General features: G+C 42.2%; 1 protein-coding gene across 2 annotated transcripts in view; it reads left to right on the forward strand.

Moving 5' to 3' along the window:
• Positions 1 to 376: 376 nt before the first annotated feature.
• TNFRSF13B (TNF receptor superfamily member 13B) overlaps positions 377 to 26,280 on the forward strand; it is a 35,639-nt gene continuing 9,735 nt past the window's right edge. Inside the window, exons 1-3 of one of the 2 annotated variants that reach the window (XM_027875073.1) lie at positions 377 to 496; positions 7,639 to 7,779; positions 11,513 to 11,611. In XM_027875073.1, the coding sequence (XP_027730874.1) occupies positions 7,671 to 7,779; positions 11,513 to 11,611 (208 nt within the window). In that variant the 5' untranslated portion in view covers positions 377 to 496; positions 7,639 to 7,670. Of the gene's footprint in view, positions 497 to 7,638; positions 7,780 to 11,512; positions 11,630 to 26,280 lie in introns of both variants that reach the window. The other variant, XM_027875072.1, reaches the window with a different exon arrangement.

A 26,280-nucleotide genomic window follows, 5' to 3' on the forward strand; every position in this document is an offset into this window, starting at 1 on the left:
GAGTGGTTTGCCATTTCCCTCTCCAGCTCATTTGAGGAAACTGAGGCAAATTGGGTTAAGTGACTTGCCTAGGATCACACAGCTAGTAACTGTATGAGGCCAGATTTGAACTCAGGAAGATGAGACTTTCTGACTTCAGGCCCAGCGCTCTATCCACTGCACCACCTAGCTGCCTGAACAATGTGCCTAGTACAGTACGCATTCCATGAATAGATGATACACTTGGATCAGATTCACTGGTCATGTCTAAGCTCCCAGCTATAATGTGCCCTAGAGATTACGTGTGCATACAGGAGCATGCATGATCGGGCCCATGGCTGATTTACATATTAAAAGTTTGGGGGAAAAACCCAGGAAACATACAGCATAGACACTAATCAAATCTAAGGCTAATAATAAACCTACTGAGTAATGGGTAAGGCCTGGGACTGTAGTTCCTTGTGAGGGAGCAGAAGTAGAGAGAGGTGAGAGCACAACCTTTTGCGGAAGAAGAGACGTGAGTACCTTACCAGACTCTGTGTGGGAAATCAGGGAATAGGGAAGTGGCCCCATGAGAGTGAGCATGGGAGTTGGGCTGAGGGAAGCGGAGATGACTTGTTGGAAATGGGATTGTCTTGGGAGCTGTGTGAGGCTCAGAGAGTATTTTAGGTCTGGAAGATAGCCCAGAGGTTCTGTGGGGAATAGCTAAGTTCCTACAGAGCTCAGCTGGCAAAGTTCAAGGCAGATGCCAGCCTGGAGAGTTCTCATTATAACTTAGCACCCATAAAGGAGATGATAGGATCAGAGATTTAGAGCGGGAAAGAAGGCCATCTGGCCCAATTCTCTCATTTTACAGGTGAGGAAATCAAGGCTGAGAGAGGTGAAAGGACTAGCCTAAAGTAACATGGGTAGCAAATACTGTGAGGCTGAGATGAAACCCAAGGTCCTCTGTCTCAAAATCCAAGTTTTTGCATTACACCATATTAGATAATGATTGGGAAAATTGTTTTCAAAAGCTAGATGTGCTCTATAAACACAAGGGATTATTACAGTCTGTTACTGTAGCCTGGGGAGCACAGGGCAACCAAATTCATTCCTTTCCCTCCTCAGTCTCATGAAAGAAGGAGAGAGGAGAGAGGAGAGAGGCCTTCTTGGTTTTGGCCTTGAAGGTTAGGTCTACCTTCTTTCTGAATCTTTGGAAAAGACAGGGACCCTGTGGGCCACAAACCATTAGGGCAAAGAGAAACTTACGAGAAATGGGAAATGTCAAAAAAAAAAAAAGCTTTTCTTTAATCTGCAGAAAGTTTAGGCAATATTGGTTGTCAGCATGGCGCCAGCATGTCGAACATCAGACCTAGAACTGAATGGGACGCCATCTTGTCTTACCCCTTTATTTTACGGATGAGACAACCGAGCCCAAGGAGGGTTAAGGAACTCCTCCAAGTAGGTAGCAAGTGTCAAAGGTGGAACTGGAACCCAAGTCCTCAGAGCTCTTTCGACAGTACCACGTTATCTCCTCTGGCTCACTTTGGTTAGAATTCTAGAATGACAGAGCTAGAAGGGGCCTTAGAGGTCACCTACTTAGACTGCCTGCATTTCACAAAGGAGGAAACTGAGGCCCAGAGAAAGGAAGGGACTTGCTTTACATCCTACAGCAAGTTCACAGCAGAGTCTTAGCTAAGTCTATGGGTCTCTCCATACTCAGCCAGAAGTTTGTTCTAATCTACTAGGCTGTGTCTCTCAGTTTATGCCCATGAGGTCAGGGAATGGGTCCTTTTTTCCCTCTGGAATTCCTATAGCCCATAACCTGAAAGACAAAGAGGCACATAGAATATGCTCAAATATTGATCACTGAGGGAGGTGGATGGCCAGTGAAGATAAATGATGGCACAGCCTAAAATGATCCTGTCCCTACTTGGGCACAGATCCAAGTAGACTTGGGCATGAATCATACGTCTGCTCTGAATAACTTATGATGACTCATGTTATACACACACAAATATACATTACATATATATGTATATTCATTATAGTTAGATAGCTATGCATACATAAAGATATACAAATATATGTGGGGGGTAGATAAGCTAGATAATTGAGATTATAGGGTAGACTCAAATGTTCCCAACCTTGTATTTTTCTGCCTCTGCTTTTGGTTATTGGTTATTTTTAGCACAACAGAGCTTTGCCATTTTGTTTTTCATTCAGCCAGACTGATCACTCTTGCACCCAGGGCAAATTCAGTTGGTGGGACTGCCACAATGCATGGTGCATCTCAGGTGCAGCTGTACCACAAGGGGAGATAGCTTGTGTCCCAGAAATTATGGCCCATGTCCCAGGAGCATAGCCAACAGTCCTCTGACCCTAGGAGGAGGTAGAGGAGGATGCTGATGGTACGAGGTAATGCTAAGACCTTGAGGCCTGGGTTGCTGGTCCCAAGGACTGCTAGTGGGAGGAAGTACCCACTTCACAAGCTGTTGGCTCCCTGGAAATAAGCCTTGGTTCCCCTGCTCTGCTTACAACCCTGTATTTGACAAATATATATGTATCTGTGTGTGTGTGTGTGTGTTTGTGTGTATGTGTGTATGAATTTGTATGTGGATAGATAGATAGATAGATAGATAATGTTTTTAATGAGTGGTCTAGACACTGAGTGCTTTAAGTTCAGAGAGCTGGAGATTTTTTTTTTTTAGTAATGCAATTGGGGTTAAGTGACTTGCCCAAGGTCACACAGCTAGTATGTGTCAAGTGTTGGGTCTGAGGCCTAATTTGAACTCAGGCCCTCCTGACTTCAGCGCCGGTGCTCTCTCCACTTCGACGCCTAGCTGCCGCCCCTCCCCAAGATTTCTATAAGCTGAATATGAAGATAGGCTTTGGTTAGTTGTTACCTCCAGCCAATCACATACCTGAATAGGGTTTAAACAAACAAGCTGCTTAAATATGAGTTCCTATAAAAAAGATTCGCTTACAGCGAACTGTATGCTCAATATGAGTCAATGGTACAAGATGGCGGCCAAAAGTGTCATTCCCATCTTAGACTGTCTTAACAGAAATATTGTGTCTAGATAGAAGGAAATGATAGGCATTCTGTACCTTTGGCCAAGGCACATCTGGAGTATCATAGCCAGTGTTTGTGGGAGGCAATATGGCTTAGTGGATAGAGCACTAGTTTGGGAGCAAGGAGGCCTAGATTTGAACCCTACCTAAGATATCATAGTTGTGTTACTTGAGGGAAGTTAGTTGGTAATTCAGAGCCTTTGTTTCCTTATCTGCAAAATGGGAATAATAACTACCTACACTATCTATCTCCCTATGTTGTAAGGAAAAGCGTTTTGCAGTTTTGCAGCACAAGATAAATGAATTTGTTATCGTTCTGGGTGATTCATTTTAGGAAGAGTATTGACAATCAAGCAAGCAAGAAGCATTTGTTAAATACTCGCTATGTGCTCGGTTTGAGGGGATACAGTTACAAAGAGTGAAACAATCCATACCCTTGAGGAGCGGCTGTTTCGGATGGGGGATAAGCTAATGTGACCTACAGGAGAGGCACAGAGACCATGTGATTAGGAAGCAGTGGTAAGACCACTGCCTTTGGAGACAGAGGATTTGGGATCAGACACTGCCAGTGTGACCTTGACAAATCATTTAAGTTCTCTGGGCCGTGGTCCCTTATCTGTAAAATGGGGGATGGGGGGTGGAACCAGACTACAAGGCCTGGAAGATTCTATCCAGTTCTGGATCAATAATCTTCTAGAAAGAAAGAAGGCTACGTAGGCTAGAAAAGAGGAGACCTGTGTACGTGAAAGCTGTCCTCACGTATTCGACATGCTTAGCCCCAGAGGGAAGGCTAAGGAGTGGAAATGGAGGAGGGGCTGCTTTCTAAGGGGACCACTTCCCAGAGATGAGGGCCTCCCAGATTGGAATGGAATGATTCAGGAGGTGGCGAGTTCTCTGTCACTGAAAGTCTTCAAAGGGAGACTGGATGACCCCATGCTGGGGAGGCTGGCTTCAGGGATTTTGGACTAGTAGACTCCAGAGTCCTTCCTGACGCTGTGGTTCTGGAATAAGCTAGAAAGCCGCCAATAATTATTTTAAACTGCACAATAATAATAGTTCAAATCTTTACGTAACCTAGATAAGATTTGTGCTAGCACTTTCCTCATGAGAATGTTGGCAGGCAGGCAGGATGAATAGGACTATCCCCATTTGACAGATGGGCAAAAAGGCTCGTCCACAGTCGTAGAGTTAGTAAATGTCAGAGGCAGGATTCGAATCTAGCTCTCCGGACTCCGAGTCTGACGCTCTGTTTATTACCCGACGACGCCTTGTTAGGTCAAGTATTTTCCTGGCCAGTAGAAAAGTCTTTTAATGTCCTTGTACTTATTTTCAAAATGAAAAAAAGGGAAGGCTAAGAAACAATGAATAGAATACTTTACCTCATAGCAATATAATTCTAGAACTGGGAGGGACCTCAAAGGCCATCTAGCCCAACCCTCTTACTTTGTAGATGAGTTGCCCATATGTTGGGATTTGAACTCGGGTCCAGGGTCCATTGTTGTTCAATTTTTTCAGTCATGACCAACTCTTCGTGACCCCATTTAGAGTGTTCTTGGCAAAGATGCCAGAGTGGTCTGCCATTTCCTTCTCCAGCTCATTTTACAGATGAGGAAACTGAAACAAACAGGGTTAGTGACTTGCCCAGAGTCACACAGCTAGTAAGTGTCTGAGGCTGGCATTAAACTCACCAAGATGAGTGTTCCTGACTCCAAGCCCAGCATTCTATCCACTACACCAGGGTCCATACTTTTTCCACTGTTTCATCATGCTTCCACAGTCTTCCTCTCATGCCTAATTATGAGGAGGAAATAACTTTAGGTTCTTAATGGTTATATCAGTGCAGTTTTATTGGCACCTTTAATTTTTCGTATTTATATTGACTTATACACATAAATATTATACATTTACATGTAAATATAGGTTATATATTTTATATTATATCCATTTCCTAAGAATAATGCAGCAAATAATCCTGAGAATGTTGCATGGCCTCCTCCCCACTCACACCATGGTGAACTCAGGGAGACCATGGATGAGAGTCTCATAGGATGAGTTGGCATGGATGGGCTGGGGTCTTCATCAATACAGGGAATTCCTACATAAATAAGCTCACAGATCCTTTAGAGTATTTGAGTTATTTCCCAGCATGCCACTCTCCCCACCGCCCATGAATTGTCACTTGAAGCAAAGATAGGCTTTCAAACAAAACCAGCTTCCCCTGGGACCTTGTCTCTCAGCCTATAACATTCTGAATTTTGTACACTCCTCCTTCCCCCTCCCCCCAGCCCCTGCAAGAGGAGAAAGCTTCTCTTTATACAACCTTAAAAGTGTGCTAGACCTGAGGTTCTTCCCCTCCCAGACTGATTTTTTTTTTTGGATTAGGTAAAAAAGGCCATTCTTTGCCTCATTTCTTACCTAGCCTTAATCACTGAATGAGTGTTGCCTCAGTCAAGCTGAGACCTGTTAAAGACCTTAGCTTAAAAAGACCAAGGTCCCCCTACTGCTTCCAGGGCCATCTTCAGTCATCCTGATCTATATCTGGTCACTGGACCCACATGGCTCCAGAGGAGCCATTTGTCACTCCCTTGCTTAAGACCCTCCCATGGTTCCTAGGGCAACTCATCTACAAAGTAAGAGGGTTGGGCTAGATGGCCTTTGAGGTCCCTCCCAGTTCTAGAATTATATTGCTATGAGGTAAAGTATTCTATTCATTGTTTCTTAGCCTTCCCTTTTTTTCATTTTGAAAATAAGTACAAGGCTGGTGACCTTGCACAGCCCTCCTCACTTAAATCCAATTCACTTGCAAGTCATGGCATCATCTTCCTGATGTCCTGGTCCTCTTCTAGAATGAAGGACAAACAACAATTCAACCAACTTCAAAATGTATTTGAAAGTATCTCTGAGGCCAGACACTTAAACTCCCTGAGACCAACGGGCCTATTGCAATAGTCCCAGCAAGAGGTGGTTTGATCTCTTCATTGTCCCCAGGGCCAGTATTTTATAAATTGAAGGATTGCAAATCTAAAACTAGGAGGTCAGAGAAGACCTTATCTGACCCTCTCCTTTTACAGATGAGGAAACTGAGGCCTTGAGAGATTAAGTGACTTGCTTCTTCTAGGATCAGAGATTTAGAGATGGAAGGGACCTCAGAAGGCATCTAATTCAGCTTTTTCAAGGAAATATTAACTCAAGGAGTTTAAGTGTCTGGCCTCAGGCACTTACTAGCTGTGTGACTCTAAGTCATTTAACCTCTGCCTCAGTTTCTTCAATTGTCAAATGGAGATTGTAACAGCACCTCCCTCACAGAGTTACTGTGAGGCTCGAATATAATAACTGCTTCTGGGGCCATTGCCCCGGAAGTTCTGACTTACGTCTTGCCACTGGATTCCAATGACCCTGGAGGAGAGAGTGAGGCTGGTGACTTTGCACAGCTCTGCCTCACTTAAATTCAATTCACTTGCAAGTCAAGACATCACCTTCCTGATATCATTGGTCCTCTTCGAGAAAGGAGGCTGAACAACAATGGCCTTTTGACAGAGAAGGGAATGTTACAGTTGATATTAACAATATTGCTGCCATATTCACACCACAACCATGCTAGTTCAAGTCTTTATCACCTCTTGCTCGGACTATTGCAATAGCCCCGTTGCTCTCAGTTTCTTCCCTCTCCAATCCATCCTCCACACAGCTGCCAAGTTGGTATTCCTAAAACACAAATCTGATTTTGTCACTCCCTTGCTTAAGACCCTCCCATGGTTCCTATTGCCTCTGGGATAAAACACAGATTCCTCAGTTTGGCATCTGAAGCTCTTAACAGTCTGGCTCCAGTCTATCCTTTGAAATCGAGGCTGATGTCATCTGACTCCCTCTCACATTCAGTGCTCCACCCCAACTGCCTACTTCTGGGCTTCATACAAGACATTCCACCTCTTGTCCCTATGACTTTGCACAGGGTGTACCCTGTGCCTAGAATGTGTTCTCTGCCTTTCACCTCGAGCCCCATGCCTTATGAAGGTCTTTTCCAATGCTCGCCCCCATGCTTAGTGCTATCCTCTACCCCTAAAATAACTTTGTATATATTTTATATGAACTTAATGTCCATGTTGCTTCTTCTAGGTAGAATGTAAGCTTCTTGAAGGCAAGAATTATTTCATTTTTTACTCCCCCCACACATAGCTCCTAACACAATACCTAGGACAGAGTAGGTTCTTAATAAATACTTATAATGAATACGCCACCTCCTTCAGGGATCCCTTCCTGATTCTACTTGCTATTTGTCTTCTTTCCCTCCCAAAACTAGATTGTTTGTATGTATGTTTATATTTTCTATTCCTGCAGTAGAACGTAGGCTTCCTGAAGGCAGGAACTTTTTTTTTGGTTTTATTTTTGTGTATCTACCCTCACACAGTGCATTGCACAAATGCTTGATAAATAAATGCTTATTGGATTGGATAACGCTCATTTCAAGAGCTTCGAGTGCCAAGCCCCTGACGCCAGGCTTTCAGCAGGGGAGTCCCTGGAAGGCTCTCTTAGGGGAAAAGTGAACCAAACCATCAGCCTGTGGCCCAGCGAGGCCCTCCTCATCCCTCTTCTGTTTTGCAGCCAGCATCAAGCCTTACCTATGGTGAAGCACCATGAAACGCTGCCTGAAGGAAGAGTATTGGGACCTGCTAGTACACAGCTGTGTCCCCTGCGAACGTCTATGCCACAGACCCAACCACAAGAACTGTGACATGTTCTGCAGTAAGTCCTGGAGAAGGGATCATAGGAGTGTAGATTTTGAGCTGGGAGGGACTTTGGAGGCCACCTAGTCCATTTTCCAGATGAGGAAACTGAGGCTCAGAGAGTATGAGTGACTTACTCAAGGCTACACAGTTTGTAAGTGGCAGTGCTGGGATTTGCAATTTGGTGTGCTGGCCCTGTGGGAGTGGAGGACTGAATCAAGTCCTAACGGAACCCTCTCTAGACTTGGGCAGCCTCTGCTTGGACACACCAAACTTACCTTGACTGGGAGCCAGGAGTACTAGCCTCTTCCCTACAGTTAGCTAGCTATGTGACCTTGGCCAATTCCCTTAACCTCTCCAGGCCTCAGTTTCCTTGTTTGTGAAATGGAATGGTTAGATGAGATGATCCCTAAGAGTCCCTACAGCTCTGACATGCCCTGGTCCTGGGGGATCTGATCAAAGGTTTAAAAACCAAACCAATCAATCAGAAAACATTTCACCTACTATGTGCCAGCCACAGACTGGGGTGGAGTGGGGGGACATTGGACTCAGACCTAAAAGCAATTTTCAAGAATATGTAGCCAAAACAAAACAAAACAAAACAAACAAACAAAAAAGAATATGTAGCCAATGATTATTCAGTGTCTAGCATATTTTTTTATAGCAGGAACTCAATAAATGCTTGTTGATTAATATCCATTCCCCCAAATAAGAAAGAGACATCTTTCAATGTTCAGCTTTCAATAAACATTAATTAAGGGCCTACTGTATATAAAGCACTATGCTAGGCACAAAGGTAAACAACAACAGCAATAATAATATTAACTAGTATTTATATAATGCTTTCAGGTTTAAGATATATAGCTATCTTTGGTTTTCACAATAACTCTATGAAGTAGGTGCAATTATTATCCCCATTTTACAGATGAGGAAACTGAGACTGAGAGAGGTAAAGTGACATGCCCAGGGTCACACAGTTAGCAAATATTTGAGGCAGGATTTGAAATCGGCACTTCCTGGCTCCAGATCCAGTGTCCCGTTCCCCCCCCCCCCCCCCCCCCGCAGCATCTTCTTACCCTCAGTCAGAGAGCTAGGAGGAACTTTAGACAAAGGAGACCTCTTGGCCAACCCCTTGCCTTTACGAAATCCCTCACTTCCTTCAGAGTGGTGTCGTCTCCTCCTTGGCCTTCAGCTTGGCCTTTCCTGATCCCCCTCTTTTCTCCAGTAGCCAGTTTAATATTCCTGGAAATTAGTTTGTATAGTTGTTGTTTTTTTTTACTTCCTTAGATGTGTGCATGTTGTCTCTCCTCCCCTCTGCCTAATAGAAAGCAAACTCCTGGAGGGCAGGCTCTGCTTCGTTTTTGCCTCTGTATCCCCAGAGCCCAGCACAGTGCTTGGCACATAAATCAGTGCTTTTTGGATAAACGAAGAGAGGCCCAGAAAGAGGGAAGTGACTTAGTACACTTTCTTCTGTTTCAAAATGTTATATTACTGAAATAATAAAGACAAAAGACAATTGTACATATCAGCCCCTTGGGAGAGCTAGCAAAGGCTGTGGCATCATTTAGAATAATTCAGTCTAGGGGACAGCTAGGTGGTACAGTGGATAGAGCACCGACCTTGGAGTGAGGAGGATCTGAGTTCAAATCCAGCCTCAGATACATAATACTTCCTAGCTGTGTGACCCTGGGCAAGTCACTTAACCCCAATTGCCTCCCTAAAAAAAAAAAAAAAAAAAGAATAATTCAGTCTGGGGTTGGAGGCAAAGGAGGAGGTGAGTAAAGAGCTTTGGATTCTTATCATGATCCCACTGCTCACTTATATGCCCTTGGGCTGGTCACTGCATCTCTGTGCCTCAGTTTCCCTACTTATTCCACCAGGTTTCCCTACTTACTCCACCGGGTGATTGTGAAAATTAAATGAGACAACAAACGAGGAGAGTTTTTGGAAGTAAAGGCATTGCAGATCAGCTCACTTGACACAGATATTACAATGAAAAATTCTTTGTAACAAGAAGACGGTCAAGCTCCCACCAAGGGTCACATGTTCAGCCAGGAATCAATGCAATAAAGTCAGGGCCTATTAGAGTTTGTTTGTCATGGCTTTTGACCTGAATGATAAGATACCTCAAAGTGTCATCATTAATATTTTGTGTATTTTGGTTGTACAGCTATGGAAACTGGATCAATTTACATGATAATTTTGTTGTATATTTGAAAAGAATAGCAAGCTGTGCATAGAAGATTTGTAGTTTCATGTGCAATCATCTTTTTTATTGTACTATGTTATGAAAATGCTTGTTTTATTCCATTAATTAAAAATAAAAAATTTAGATCAAAACACACTCCAGGGTCAAAGTTCATTGTAATAATTTATCCATAGGATAAAAATCTCCTGGTAGGTGGAATAATAGGTAGAGCATTGGGCCTAGAGTGAGGAAGACCTTCAAATCTGGTCTCAGACGTTCCCTAGCTGTGTGACCCTGGACAAGTCACTTAATCTTCATTTGCATCAGTTTTGTCAACTGTAAAATGGGGACAATAATAGCACTTATGTCTCTGGGTTGTTGTGAGGATAAAAATGAGATCATATTTGTAAAGTGCTTAGCACAGTGCCTGGCATATAGTAAGCTACATAAAGATGCTTATTCCCTCTCTCCCTCCCTCGTACTGTATCTAAAAAGATCATCTTCTGGGTGAAAGTATAGGAAAACCTGAGCTCCCTCAGATGTCCTGGAACATAGAGGAAGCTGCTCCTAACGCAGACGTATTTGCCTTATGGAGAGTTGCACCTCATTTTACACTCAAGGGTCATGGGATAGAGCTGAAAAGTACCTTAAACATCCTTCAGTCCAAACCTTCTGTTTTACAGAAGAGAGTAATTGAGGAGGCACCACGTGGTGCCTTCAAGATCATACAAGCAGTGGGTAGGACTGAAAACCAGGATTTGAATCCAGATCTTTTGACTCCAGATCAGGAACTCTAGGCACATTGTGTGTGAATCATATTTTTGTACAAACTGAAAAAAAGAAAAGAAAAGAAGGAAAGAAAGAAAGGAAAGGAAGGGAAAAGAAAGAAAAAAGAAAAGTTTAAATGCAAGAAGAACTCACTTTTTAAACTTCATAGTATTATAGATTTAGAACTGGCAGGGCTATAGAGGTCATCTAATCTTTTTTTTTTTTTTTTTTTGGTGAGGGCAATTGGGGTTAAGTGACTTGCCCAGAGTCACACAGCTAGTGAGTATTATGTGTCTAAGGCCGTATTTGAACTCAGGTCCTCCTGAATCCAGGGCCGGTGCTCTATCCACCGCACCACCTAGCTGCCCCAAGGTCATCTAATCTTACACCCTCATTTTACAGATAAGGAAACTGAGGACTAGAATGTTAAATGACTTATTTGAGGGGTAAGAAGGTCACAGGCTCCTAAAATCTAGAACTGGGTTTAGAGTCTCATGAAACAATCTACTAAGACATGAAGGAGTTTTGGTCTGCATCACAGGATGGGATGAGCCTTACTATTTAGTTTTTTTGCTTGCTTGATGTTTTTGTTTTGTTTTGTTTTGGTGAGGCAATTGGGGTTAAGTGACTTGCCCAGGGTCACACAACTGGTAAATATCATATGTCTGAGGACAGATTTGAACTCAGGCCCTCCTGACTCCAAGGCTGGAGCTATATCCCCTGCGCCACCTAGCTGCCCCCTGTTTAGTTCTTGAAGAACTGAAGCATTTACTATGTGCCAATCTCTATTTCCCAGAGTCTCTGAGGTGCAGCAAGAAACAAGGCAGCTACTATGACCACCTTGTGAAAGAATGCATCAGCTGCTACTCCATCTGTGGACAGCACCCGAAGCAATGTGCGCACATCTGCCAGAGTAAGAAATCAGGTCCCAAGAGAGTCAATGTCACTGCAGCACATGGGCAGACCCGGATTGTGGATTCCGGGAGAGGTATCAGAGAAGCGGATACCAGGCCTGGAGTAGTGGAAGAATCTGGGGTCAGAGCCAGGAAAGCAAGCTGGAGTCAAGCTTGGCATTGAGGGAGGGCAAGGGGCTGGATAATCACCGGGTCAGAGGCCAGGTGAAGAGACCAGAACCTGGTGGGCACAAACCCCCAAAGGCAGAAGAAAGAGGGAGAGTCCAAATCCAGAGAAATAAACATGGCAATAGGTGGGAGGCAAAACAAACAAACAAACAAACAAAAAACCAACTAATTGTACCAGTTAGTCCCATTTACAGCAACATTATTTAGAACATTGAAAAATTGGGAAAAACTTAAAATTCCCCAAATAGTGATATGACTAATCAAACAACACTTTCAAAGGCAAGCAGGGGTGGGGAACCTGCAGCCTCGAGGCCATATGTGGCTCTCTAGGTCCTCAAGTGGTGCCCTTGGACTGAATCCAAACTTCACAGAACAAATCCCTTTGATAAAAGAAGTTGTTTCGTAGAACTTGGACTCAGTCCAGGCTTCACCCAAGGACCTAAAAGGCCACTTGTGGCCTCGAGGCCACAGGCTCCCCACCTCTGGGGGAGAAGAGCATTGAATTTGAGGTTGAGAGACCTTGGTTTGAATCCCAGTTTGTCTGTCCTATAGCAAATCATTTAATCTCTCTGAGGCATGTTTTCTATCATTAAATTTAGTTTTATTATTTTTTTAAATTAACAAGCAACTTATATACTTTCCCTATCATTCCTCCAATTGAACAATATTTTTTTTTTGAGGCAGTGGGGGTTAAGTGACTTGCCCAGGGTCACTGAACAATAATTTTTTAAAGAAACCCTTCATAACAATATTCATATTCAAACAAAATAGATTCCCACTTCACTATATCCAAAAATGTATTTCCCTTTCTGCCTCTCATGCCTATCACTCTTCTGTCAGGAGTTGGGTACCATACTTCAATGTGCATCCTCTGGAGGTATGGCTGGTCATTGTATTGATCAGAGTTCTAAAGCCTTTCCCAATTGTTTTTCTTTGTAATTTTTTTGTCATTGCATAAATCATTTTCCTAGTTCTGTTTACTTCACTTTGCATCAGTTCATAGAAGCCTTTCCTCTGAAACTATCCATTTCTTCCTGATAGTGCAAAAAATTTTCTATTACATTCATAAGCCATAATTTGTCAGCCAATTAATGGACACCTACTTTGTTTCTAGTTTTTTGGGTTTTTTTTTTTTTTTTGCCTTTTTGGTGAAACTATTGGGGTTAAGCGACTTGCCCAAGGACACACAGCTAGTAAGTGTCATGTGTCTGAGGCTGCATTTGAACTCAGGTCCTCCTGACTCCAAGGCCGGAGCTTACCTACTGTGCCACCTAGCTGCCGCATAAAGATTTGTTAGTTCTTTGCTACAACAAAAAAGTGCTCTTATGAATATATATGTATGTTGAGTCCTTCCTTTTACCTCTTTAGAGTATATGCTAGCAATGGCCCCACTAGGACAGCTGATGACTTTTAAGGACTTCTAAATTGGTGAAGGATTTTGTGCACTTAGTCTAAAGCCTATGTTTGATTGATTCAATTATGATATCTAGGCTTTGCTCACACCTAGTTCACTTAGTCTGATGGATTGTTCTTACCTGACAAAAGTAACAGGGTGAGTCACCTTGTCATTTGCTTTATGGAGGGTGATTGGATTGATTGACTCATTCAGCCCCTTATACATACAAAGAAGATAGAAAATTTTTCTGGGGAGGATACAATTTCTGTAGGGTTGCTAGCGCCTGGAAGAGGTCAGAATCAGCTTCCTGTAGGAAGAAGCCCTTGCTTTGAGCTTTGAAGGCAAGTAGGGATTTTAGGAGGAAGGTCTGAGGATGGAGTGTGTACTAGGTACCTGGTGCTTGTGTGAAGGCATGAATGTGGAAGATGGAACAGTGAGAAGGCTGCTATGATTAGAATGTAGAGTGTAATTAATCTGGAAATGTAGCCTGGAACCAGCTTGCAAAAGGCTTTAAAAGCCAAATGGAGGAGTTTATATTTGTTCTTAGAGGTAGTGGGGAAACCGCTGAAGCTTCTTGAATAAGAGAGTGGCATGGTCACAAATGTGCTAGAGAAGTCTCATTTGGCAGCTGTGTGGAGGATGGGTTGGAGGGGGAGACCCCATCAGTAGGGAGTCAGGTTAGGAGCTACTGCAGTTGTCTAAACAAAACATCCTAAGGGCCTGAAGAAGGGTGATGACTGCATGAGTGAAGAGAAGTGAGGTAGATCTGAGAGATCTTGGGGGAGGTAGAATCAATAAGATTTCACGGTTGGACGTGGTGGGGAGATACGTGAGTGATGACGCAAGGATGACTCCAATGTGATGAACGTGATTGTTGGAAGAAGGGCAGTACGTATTCTCAACACAAATAGGAAGGGTAGAAAAGGGAATCATCTTAGTGGCACAGTGGATAGAGCATTGGACTTTGAGTCAAGGAAGACTTGAGTTTGAATCCTGCCTTAGACACTTTTTGGCTGGGGGACCATAGGCAAATCACTTAATCTCTCTCTGCCTTAGTTTCCTCATCTGTAAAATGGGGATAATTATAGCACCTCCCTCTCAGGGTTATTGTGACTCTCCAGTGAGATGTTTGTAACATGCCTCTCGAACCTTAAAGAGTGACATTAATGCTGGCTATTATTATTATTATTATAGGAAGAGGATAGGGAGGATAATGAGTTCTGTTAAGGACAAGTAGAGTTTGAGATGACTATGAGGCATCCAGTTGGAAATGTCCCATAGGCAGTTGGTGATGTGGGATTAGAGCCCAGGAGAGGTAATATGATAAAGATGACAACAGTTGTGATCACCAAGACAGAGCATATACGGAGAGAAGAGGTCCCAGGACAAAGTCTTGGAGTTTGCCCACCAAGGGCATGGTGATTTAACAAATGAGACTGAGAAGGAGAAGTCAGCGGGTGGGAGGAGAACAAGGAGAAAGGGCAGTGCCATGAAAACCCAAGCAGGACAGAGTCTAGGCGGGAGGAGGTGGTCATCAACAGTGTCAGGTACCATGGACAGTTCAAGAAGGATGAGGGCTGAGAAAAGGACCTCAAATCTGGTAATTAAGAGATCATTGATAACCTGGACAGGGCAGTTTCAGTTGAGTGAGTTCAAGTCCAAAGCCAGATTCCAAAGGGTTAAGAAATTAATGGGAGGTCCAAAAGTAGGGGGCAAGGAGTGTAGATGACTTTTTCTAAGAGTTTAATTATGACTTGAAGGAGACATGGGCAGCTAGGTGGTGCAGTGGACAGTGTCGGGCCTGGAGTCAGGAAGACTCATCTTCCTGAGTTCAAATAGAGCCCCAGACATTTACCGGTTGTGTGACCCTGGGCAAGTCACTTAACCCTGTTTGCCTCAGTTTCCTCATCTGTAAAATGAGCTGGAGAAGGAAATGGCAAACCCTTCCAGTATCTTTGCCGAGAAAATCCCGAATGGGGTCACAAAGAATCGGATATGAAGCAGGTAAATGTGCACCTTGCCAAAGACAATAAATTCATTATGCAAATGAAATTAAATCAAGGGAAGAAAAAATGCTTGAAACTGGATGGGAAGATCTTTTATATTTTAGGAAGCTAAAAGCCAAAATTGGAAAACACCATGAAGACATCTATTGATGTTTGCATGTTCATAGTGAATATGATAAATATTCAAGGAACCAATCACTTCTCTCACTACACAAGACTGTGGCAAAATTTCTAAGAATGATGTTGGCATACATTTTATATTAATCTCTTTTTGTTAACATGTGGACTTCAGCCAGTATGCAGACATATTTTATATTAGTATCTAGTTATGGATACTCTGCTCGCATAGACTCAGTCTAAATTAGACAGAATTTTCTTTTTGACTTTATTTTGGTATGCAGTATGAGATTTTGGTCTATGCCTAGTTTCTGCCATACTCTTTTCTAGTTTTCCCAGCAGTTTTTTATCAAATAGTGAGTTCTTATTCCAGAAGCTGGTGTCTTTGGATTTATCAAATAATAGATTACTGTAGTCATTGACTACTGTGTCTTGCATACTTAACCTATTCCACTGATCCACCTCTCTATTTCTTAGCCAGTACCAAGTAGTTTTGATGATTGCTGCTTTATAATACAATTTAAGATCTGGAATGTCTAGGCCACCTTTCCCTGCATTTCTTTTCATTAGTTCCCTTGATATTCTGGACCTTTTGTTATTCCAAATGAATCTTGTTATTATTTTTTTCTAACTCTATAAAATAATTTTTTGGTAGTTTGATTGGTATGGCACTGAATAAGTAAATTAGCTTAGGTAGAATTGTCATTTTTATTATATTAGCTCGGCCTACCCATGAGCAACTGATGTTTTTCCAGTTATTTAGATTTAACTTTATTTGTGCGAAAAATGTTTTGTAATCGTGTTCATATAGTTCCTGGGTTTGTTTCGGGAGGTAGACTCCTAAATATTTTATAATGTCTACAGTAACTTTAAATGGAATTTCTCTTTCTATCTCTTGCTGTTGGGCTTTGTTGGTAATATATAGAAATGCTGATGATTTATGTGGGTTTATTTTATAGCCTGCAACTACAGAGAATTTTCTTTTGGAACTACTGAATACAAAAAAAAAATCATCTAGGTGTAGGGGGAATTAATTTTACCCTTAGATAAAGGTAAATCAAACTGAAATAATTTTTGATACCAGAAGATGACAAGAAAGTATTCTTGTTTTCTAATGAGGAAACAAGCATTTGCTTTTCTCAAATTGTCTTAAATTATAAAAGTCACAGTATATTTTTAAAGAATGAAGAACTGACCTAGGTAAATTTCAATACCTAGGCAAGTTCTAATTCCTAGGTAATATTAACTCATGTGGTATTCAGAGATGACGAATGGACACACATACAATTCCTGGTTTCATTTATGACTTAAAAAAAAAACTACTGAAGGATTTGTAAGTGTAACAGTAAAAAGTAAAAAGTAAAAAGATTCACATTGGTGTTTATATCACAGAGAATAAAATCTTCTAATGCATTCTAAAAAAAAAACAGCAAACAGTCAGACATGACTGAAACAACTGAACAAAAACAGCGGAAAAGGAGACATATCAGATGATAGTTTGAGAGGATGATAGTATCGCATCAAGGTTTTTAGAAGATGTGGTCATGTTCGCAGGCAGAAGGGAAACAGTCGTTAGATAAGAAGAAATAAAAAATTAGGATGAGAGAGGGTTTTGATCATCAAAGTATCCAGATATAATCGTGGGGGTTGGGATAGAGACAAAGGTCAAATGATGTGTCCAAAATTGCACTTATAGAAACAGAGCTGGGATTCAATTCCAGTCTTAAGATTCCATGACCAGTGCTCCCTCCACTAAGCTGTACTATCCCCTGGAGAATCATGTTCAGCTCAAGGTACCACATTTTAAGAAGTACATTGGCATGTTGGAGTTTGTCCAAAGAAGGTTGATCTGGATAAATCAATCAATCAAATAACGTTTATTAAGCACCTAATATAAGCCAGGCACTGTGCTAAGCACTATACAAAAAAGCAATACAAAAAGAGGCAAAAAACAGTCCCTGCCCTCCAAGAGCTTATAATCTAATGGGGGAGACAAGAGACAAACAAATAGATACAAAACAAGCTATATGTAGGATAAATAGGAAATAATTAACAGCAGGAAGGCACTAGAATTAAGAGGGGTTGGGAAAGGCTTCCTGTAGAAGGTGGGATTTTTATTGGGACTTAAAGGAAGCCAGGGAGGTCAGTGGTCAGAGTGGAAAAGGGTGAATGGTCCAGGCATGAAGGACAGCCAGAAAAAATTCCTGGAGGCAAGAGATAGAGTATGTGGTGAGGGGACGGGAATTCATACCGTATTCATTTCCATTCAATAAATATTCACTATATACCAATCACTATGCTAGGTGCTGGGAATACAAAGACAAAATATAAAACAATCACTGTCCTCATGGAGCTTACATTCTACTCAAGCTAGAGGGAATAAAATGTACAAACACAGACATATAGTATAAGGAAAACTGAGGAGACAGAGAACAATAATAATTGGGGGAGAGGGAAATTAGGGAAGATTTCATGGAAGTGGTGACATAAGTTTAGTTTGGAAGGAAAATAAGGATTCTGAGCAGCAGAAATGAAGAGGAAGTGCATTCCAGCCATAAGACATCATCTAATGCAACATATAGAGGTAGGGGATGGAACTTTGGAGAACAGAGTGTAGCCCATTTGGGCTGGAATGTGGAATTGTGGGAAGGAGCAATGAGAAATATGGCTGGGGAGGTAGGTCAGAGCCAGAATACAGAAGCCTCTAAGTACCAGGCTATGGAATTTGTATTTTATTCCCAAGGCAATAGGGAACCCAATTTTTTTTTTGAATAGGGGAGTAACATGGTCAGACCTGTTCCTCAGGAAGATAGATTTGATATCTATGTGGAGGGTGGATTGGAAAGACTGGAAGCAGGGAGACCACTGAGAGGGAGGGATTATGGCTGTGTAAGAGAGGCATGAGGACCTGAACTAGGAAGAACATAGACAAACAATTGAAGGAACCAGGTGGTTATTAAGGAGAAAAGAAGATTTATGGGTGGGTCATGGCTGCTGTCTTCCAGTGTTTGGCAAGGCTGTTGTGTGGGATATAAATTAGACTTTTTCTGCTTATTTCTTAGACACCAAGAGTAGAAGCAGTGAGAGGCTTCAATTGGGGTCATAGAAAAATTGGGGCCATATAAGAGCAGGAAAAGGTTCTTGAAGGGGTAGTGAGCTTCTCATTACCGGAGGTCTTCAACAGGCAACTGGCTTGGGCATTCCTTAGAGGTGTTGTGAAGAGAGTTCCTATTCAGTTACAGGGTAAGGCATAAGCTCATAGATTAGAACAAGAGCTGGAAGTGACCATTGGAAGCCATGGTGTCTAACCTCCCCACTTTACAGATGAAGAAACTGAGGCTCAGACTTGTAGACCAGAACCCACTGTGTCATTCTGCTTTTCTTTTTGTGTGTGTGAAATTGCTTCAGATTATTTATTTATTTTTAATACAAGGCAGTAGCTTAGACCTAGAGTGAGCAGGGTGTTGTTTGGTTGTTTCAGTTGTGTCTGGCTCTCTGTGAGCCCATTTAGGGTTTTCTTGGCAAAGACACTGGAGTGGTTTGCCATTTCCTTCTCCAGCTTATATTACAAATGAGGAAACTGAGGCAAACAGGGTTAAGGGACTTGCCCAGGATCACATAACTAGTAAGTGTCTGAGGCTAGATTTGAACTCATGAAGATGAGCTTTTCTGATTCTAAGCCCAGTGCTCTATCCTAGCTGCCCCAAAATCAGGAGGGCCTCAGTTCAAATATAGTCTTGGATACTACTGGCTGTGTAACCCTGGGCAAGTCACTGAGCTTCAGTCTGCCTCAGTTTCCTCATCTGTAAAATGGGGATAATAATAACGCCTACCTCCTAGAGTTGTTGTGAGGCTCCAAAGAGATATTATTTGTAAAGCTCTTTTCAAACCTTAAAGCACTACATAAATGCTATCTATTTATAATAATAATGTTATTATCATAAGAAAAAGTCCCAGTTAAGCAAATCTTCAGAAGTTTGAAAGTATATAGCAGGGGCAGCTAGGTGGCACACTGGATAGAACCCCAGCCCCAGAGTCAGGAGGACTTGGGTTCAAATCTGGTCCCTGACACTTACTAGCTATGTGACTCTGGGCAAGTCACTTAACCCTGTTTGCCTTGCAAAAAAAAAAAAAAAGTATATAGCAAAACAGTAACCCAGAAGAACCCAGCTAACATAAGTAAAAGTTGCCTCAGAGAAGGAGATCACTGTTACCTTACAAATGCATTCTGTTTGGGGATTTGGGGTAGCTTGGGGCCTTCCCATTACAGACATTAGAAGCAGCTCTTTGGGTTGGGTAGAAAGAGCTGAGAGAAACTCTTGTCATTAGGTGGATCAGGACCCAGGCAGACGTTCACTAGGACCAAGCTGTGTGATGAACCTTCTCTGGGCTCTGGTGTCCTCAGCTATAAAATGAGATGATTCAATTGACTGACCTCTAAGGTCCCTACCAGCTCTAAATCTATGACCCGTGATGCCATGATAAAGGCGCCAAGTAGGGTGGTCCCTTCAGCTACAATCCATTCATTCATTTGTACTTCCACAAACATTAAGCGATTACTTTGTTCAAGACCTAAGAGTAGGAGCAGATGGCAGACACCATCCGCCATCTTCTTTGGATAAAGCACCTCTTTTCTCAGAGTCCAGATTTCTTATTAGCAGCAGTTAGTTGGGGGTGGGGTGTTACCACATGGTGCAGTAAGCATAATGCTAGTTTTGGAGTCAAAGATCTGAGTTCAAATCCCAGCTCTGACACTTACTGGTTATTTAGCCATGGCCGGGTCAATGAGTTTCTCTGAGTCTTGGCTTCCTCCTCTGTAAAACGGTGAGAATGAGAGTCAGTCATGGCATAGTGGAGAGAATGTTGGCCTCACAATCAGGAAGGTCTGGGTTCAAGTCTTGCCTCAGACCCATTCTGGATATAATGTCTCTGGCAAGTCATTTAAACCTCTCAATACCCCAGGTCATTCAATAAGACTGTAAGTTGCGTAAGTGAAGGGAGTTTCCTCCCTGGGAGTTCCCTAAATCCATTGATCAATGAACAAGTAGTTATTAAGCATCTATTATATAAAAGCATTGGATTAGAAAGAATGGTAGGGGGAAGATAGGTGGTTCAGTGGATACAACACTGGCGCTGAAGTCAAGAGGACCTGAGTTCAAATCCAGCCTCAGATACTTACTAGCTGTGTGACCCTGGGCAAGTCACTTCACCCTGATTGCCTTCAGAAATAAGATAAAGAAAAAAAAGTTTTAAATAGTAAAAGTAGTCTCTGCTCTCAAGTAACTTATATTTTAATGATGCATGGATGAAACTAAAACTCAACCCCACAATGGGGAAAATATTACCTGTACCATTAACCTTACTTGTTTGGAGGAAAGAGCTTTGTAAACATTTAGGCAGATAGAAATATGATTTTTTTATTATTGTTAATAAGGATGGAGGTTAAGATTGGGTGGGCTGGTTGAAGGGGACCCACCAGGTGATTTATAATACCTTGGAGAGTCATGCCCATGGTGGGTATTGGAGCCTCCTAGCCTCCTCTTCCTCAGACCATCTATGGTCACCCTGGGGATTCCCAGGTACCTAGATTACTAAATGTCCAAGACTCAAAGGCAATTTCCCCCCAAACCTAACCCTTTGCCAAAGGATTTAGCCAAAGGGATAATTTGAATTTGGGAGGGCAGCCATGGTTACTCCCCACTTGCTCAAGAAAGCTACCTCTAATGTTACCACCAACATCCCCAGCTCCTGTTTTCCCCACTTCCCTCCCAAGCTATAGCCAGGGATGAAAAGCAACTGTTCCCTGGCTACAAAACTTTGGAAAGGGTGGAGACCTTTATCCATGCCAGGGATTTAGGACAGCCCCCTAAATCCTACAATGCTTCCATTTGTCCCCTTCACAGAGAAATGTGTTATCAGATTAAGGCTCTTTGGGAAGTGAAACAAAGATTTATAGGGGTTCTGTAAATAGATGAGTGCTATCGACTTAAACCAAGCCAGCCTACAGCATCAAAGAAAGACAGATGAGAAGAATAGAAGCAACATTTCTCCCTTTCACTTCTTCCCATCCCCTTGAAACAAATGAAAATTCCAGAGAGACAGAGTTTCTGGGTAATTAATGATGAATTTATTAATTATGGCTAGCAAATAATCAATAAATTGAGGCCAGTGGTTTCTCTTGGCAACCAAAGATGACCCTTGGAGGCCACTTTGAATGGTTAAATACTTTTGGAAAAGGGGTTGTGCCTGATGGGTGAAAATCAACTCTGATTGGTTGACCATTAATGAGAGGATGAATATTATAATGAAAGGTGGGCTTATGCTAATGAGAGGCTGAGGATGTGTGACTGATCATTCCTGGACAAAGAGACTCATCTCTCCCCTGACCACACCTGCCTAGGGCAATCCATACAAAGGATCTATTCTCTACCCCAGTCCTACTAGAGTAGAACACAATGGTCTAGAATTCACCGAGATTAGATGGTCTTGAGTAGGGTGAATTCTTTGTGCAACATCAGAAATGTCCTTGAGAGACTGGGCTTTGAATGAGGGGAAGTGGGTTGAGATTGGCTATTAATATAATAAGAAAAAAATAATTTTCCTCACCACCTACATCTGTAGTTGTTGCAGAAAGTCAACTCAGTTCAATAAGCAATTATTAAGCTCTTGTTATGTAGAAGGCAAGCACTGGGCTAGGTGCTGCTGACATCAAGAAAGAAAAATGAACTTTTCTGCTCTCAAGTAGCTTACATTCTTGGGGGAGGAAGAAATGACATGTACATGGATAGGAATGATAGGTGCACAGATGAGTAAATATAAAGAAATTTGAGCAGTGAGAGAATCTTTAATTACCCCGGCTATCAGGAAAGGCCTCTTATGGGACGTGGCCCTTGTGCTGAGCCCTGAAGGAGGCTAGGGAGTCCAAGAGTTGGAACTGAGAAGGAAGTGCCTTTCAGGCCAGAGGTGGAATGCTAAAGCTGGGGTAGGCCAGGTTGGCTGGAATGTAGAGTACAGGAAGGGGAATAATATGAAATGTCTGGAAAGGTATGTGGGAGCCACATTGCGGAAAGCTTTCAATGCCAGGCTGAGCAGTTTGTACTTTATGCTAGGGGCAAGAGGGAGCCATTGAGGGTTTCTGAGTATGGGAGTGATGCAGTTAAATGTGCATTTTAATATTATTTTGGCAGCTGTGTGGAAGATGCATTAGAGAAGGGAGTGACTGGAAGCAGGGAGCCCAATTAAGAACCTATTGTTAAAAAAAAAAGAGAAAGAAAGAAACTATTGTGTTAGTATAGTCAAAAGATGATAAAAGACTGTAAGTGGAGAGAAGGGGATGGATGTGAGAGATATAATCCACATGATTTGGCAATTGATTGAATATTTATTATGAGCCAGCTAGGTGGTGTGGTGGATAGAGCACTGGGTCTGGTGTCAGGAAGACCTGAATTCAAATCCTGCCTCAGACACTAGATGAATAGCCCTGGGCAAGTTACTTAACTGCTGCCTGCCTCAGTTTCCTCATTCGTAAAAAAATGGGGATAACAATAGCACTTACCTTCCAGGGTTGTCACGAGGATCAAATGAGAAAATATTTGTCAAGTGCTTTGTAAACCTTAAGCAGTTTTATAAATACTAGCTATATAGGGCGGTGGGAGTAATGGAGAAGGAAGAATATGACTGGATAGTTAGGAACCTGGGTCAATGGAAGGATGGTGGTGCCCTCAACAGAAATAGGGAAATTTAGAGAAGGAGTGAATTTAGGAGCAAAGAGAGTGAACATAAAGAGTTCCTTTTCAGACATATTGAGTTTGATGCTGATAATACCAGTGGGGGGATATATCTAGCCAAGAGATTAGAGTTATATGAGACCAAAGTTGTAGGGCAGCTAGGTAGTACAGTGGATAGAGTACCAGGCCTGGAGTCAGAGGACCTGAGTTCAAATACAGCCTTAAACACTTATTAGCTGAGCAAGTCACTTAACTCTGTTTGCCTCAGTTTCCTCATCTGTAAAATGAATTGTAGAAGGCAAAGACAAACCACTCCAGTATCTTTGCAAAGAAAACTCCAAATAGGGTCATGAAGAGTCAGAAATGACTGACCAACAACAAAGTTGTATGGCACAGCATGACAAAGTTTTATAACTAACATGCTGAAATGGAAGAGGTACTGGTGTGGGAGGCTGAAGATCTGAGTTTGAATCTCTGCTCTATCATTTATTACCTGGCTGACTTTGGGCAAACTGCATCTCCTTTTCTGGGGCTCAGTTTTCTCCTCTGTAAAATGGGTTGGACTCCATGACTTCAAAAGTCTTTTCTACCTCTAAATCTCTGATCCTTGGGTGCATATGGATAATAAAAGCAATCTGCCACTTAGAGGACATGAAGCCAGAAAAACTATCTTTTCCCTGATTCCATCTTTTTCCTTTTTTTCAATATTGCTTTCCCCCCAGGCCTTTTTTTTTGGGGGGGGAAGGAGGTTCAAAATCTTAGTTTGAACAAGCTGCTCTCTCTCCATTTCATTCTCTCTTTTTTTTTGTTTTTGTTTTTAGGCAATTGGGGTTAAGTGACTTGCCCGGGGTCACACAGCTAGTAAGTGACAAGTGTTTGGTCTGAGGTTGGATTTCAACTCAGGTCCTTCTGACTTCATGGCTGGTGCTCTATCCACTGCACCACCTAGCTGCCCCTTCATTCTCTTTCTTAAGAAGCTTTAGAGAGCAGGTCTCTTATAGGGAAGCCAGTTGGTGTTTTGAACAGGAAGTCTGGGCGCTACTGGGTGTCCCTCTGGTTTAGGCGTGGTCCTGTTTGAAGTCAGGGAAGGACTAGGTGTTGTCTGAAAGTTCCAGAGGAAAGATTCTACCACATGGTGGCCACAAAAAGATCTGCCTTGTAGAAAAAGGCTTAGAAATTGGTTCTCCTCTTGACTACTGGATTAATTCCTCTACGATTCTGCCATATCATGGCCACAATCCCACAGTTCCACTGCTCTGTGGGCTGTGATGGCTATTTTCAGTGCCACTTGGAGAGGGAAAGTTCCTTTGCCCTGTGCCCAAGGTAGGCAATGAATGGATACCCAGAACCATGCCTAGGATGCTGACATACATAAGTAACCAGCATGATTGCTTTCCATTCCACACTGGGCCCTGACTCAGGAAGGTGGCCAGGAGGTAAAAATGTGTCCTGAGCCTGATATACAAAGAATACCATCTACTCCTGGTTTTCCCCACTCCCAGAATCAAGGCAAATAGGGTGGGAATCTATCCCCCTGTCACTTGTCATATAACCCTCTGTCTTTTCTCAAAAATCCTATCAAGGCTGGACTTGTTGATTATAATTTATAACTTACAGGCAGGTAAGTGATGCAGTGGATAGAGTATTGGTACCTGGACTCAGGAAGATCTGAATTGAAGTCCAGAATCAGCTGTGTGGCCCTGGGCAAGATACTTAACCTCTGCCTACCTTCTTCATCTGTAAAATGGGAATAATAATGGCACCTACCTCCCAGGGTTGAATGAGGATAAGTGCAAAGATAAAATAAAAACAATGAGGTGGTATAGTAAATAGAGTCCTCAGCCTGAAGTCAGAAAGACATGAGTTCAAATTTAGTCCATCAGACAGTTAATAACTGTGTAACCCTGGCCAAGTCATTTTGCTTCAGTTTCCTTGATTGTGAAATGGAAAGATCACTCAAAAACATTTATTATGCAAGTGCCAAGTACTGTGCTAATAAGCACTAGAAGATAATAGCATCTATTTTCCAGAGTTGCTGTGAGGATGAAATGAGATAACATTTATAAAACAAAAAAATTTTTATAAACTAGTAAATGCTAGTTACTATTGTCATTATTAAAATGAGATATTTGTAAACTGCTCAGCAAAACCTTAAAATACTGTACAAATGATAGCTATTATTTTTATTAACTTGATTTCATCTTGATAAAAATGACATAATGTGATTTGAACTTGACCTCATAGTTGCATTCAAATGAAATAGTAACCTAGATCTGGGGTTGGCCTGAAGGCTTTTCAGATCCTCAAATCCAGGGATTCTTAACCTGAAGTCTGTAAACTTGTGTGTGTGTGGTGGTGGTGGTGGGGGGGGGTTGTTTACTTCTTTATTTGTATAACTGTATTTCAATATAATAGGTTTCCTTTGTAATCCAATGTATTTTATTTTAAACACATTCTCCTGAGAAGGGGTCCATATATTTCACCAGACTGCCCAAGGAGTCTGTGATGCAGAAAAGGTTAAGAATTCTTGCTCTTGTCCAACTCTTTTACAGATGAGGAAACTGAGGCCCAGAGAAGGAAAGTGACTCACCTAAGGCCATATAGGTAGTAAGTAGTAGAGGCAACATTCAAATGCAGGCTGTTGGTTTTTTGGGACTGGAAATTCCATCTACCAAAGCAGGGCTTCACCTGCCTGGTAATTTATAGTCTCAGTAGAGCTGCCTGTGGTCCTGAGAGGTTAAGTGATTTGGGCCCAGGTCTTCCTAAATTCCAGGCGAACTTTCCACCTATATCTCCAGGCTGCTGTTCCATTTTATAGATGAAGAAACTGAAGTTTGGAGAAGTTGATCTGTAAGGTCACACAGCTAGAGTGTAGGGAAAGGAGCCTCATTTCCTCAACTGTCTATTGAGGAGCCCTTCTAGCTATGATCCAATGGTCCCTTCTGCAGGGCTGTCAAGCATGGCAGGCACCATTTCTTCCTATTATTTCCTGTTGCTTCTCAAAGAACTATAGCTCAGTGGGAGTGGAAGGGAGAAGAAAGCCAACTGCAACAAAGAAAATGGAAGATCTAACTTTAGGCTGGTTTAAAAATTGTCAGCAGGGCTTAAAGGAAACAATAGCTCATGATCTTCAGAAGAAGCAGTATCTCTTGCTCCCCCACAGCAGTTGACGATGGCTATCAAAAGCTGGGAGCTACTGCCCTCTTGTGGTAGTTGTATCAGAATTGCACTTACTA

The sequence above is a fragment of the Vombatus ursinus genome, unplaced genomic scaffold (genome assembly GCF_900497805.2).
Source record: "Vombatus ursinus unplaced genomic scaffold, bare-nosed wombat genome assembly UNPS02014807.1, whole genome shotgun sequence".
Taxonomy (NCBI): domain Eukaryota; kingdom Metazoa; phylum Chordata; class Mammalia; order Diprotodontia; family Vombatidae; genus Vombatus; species Vombatus ursinus.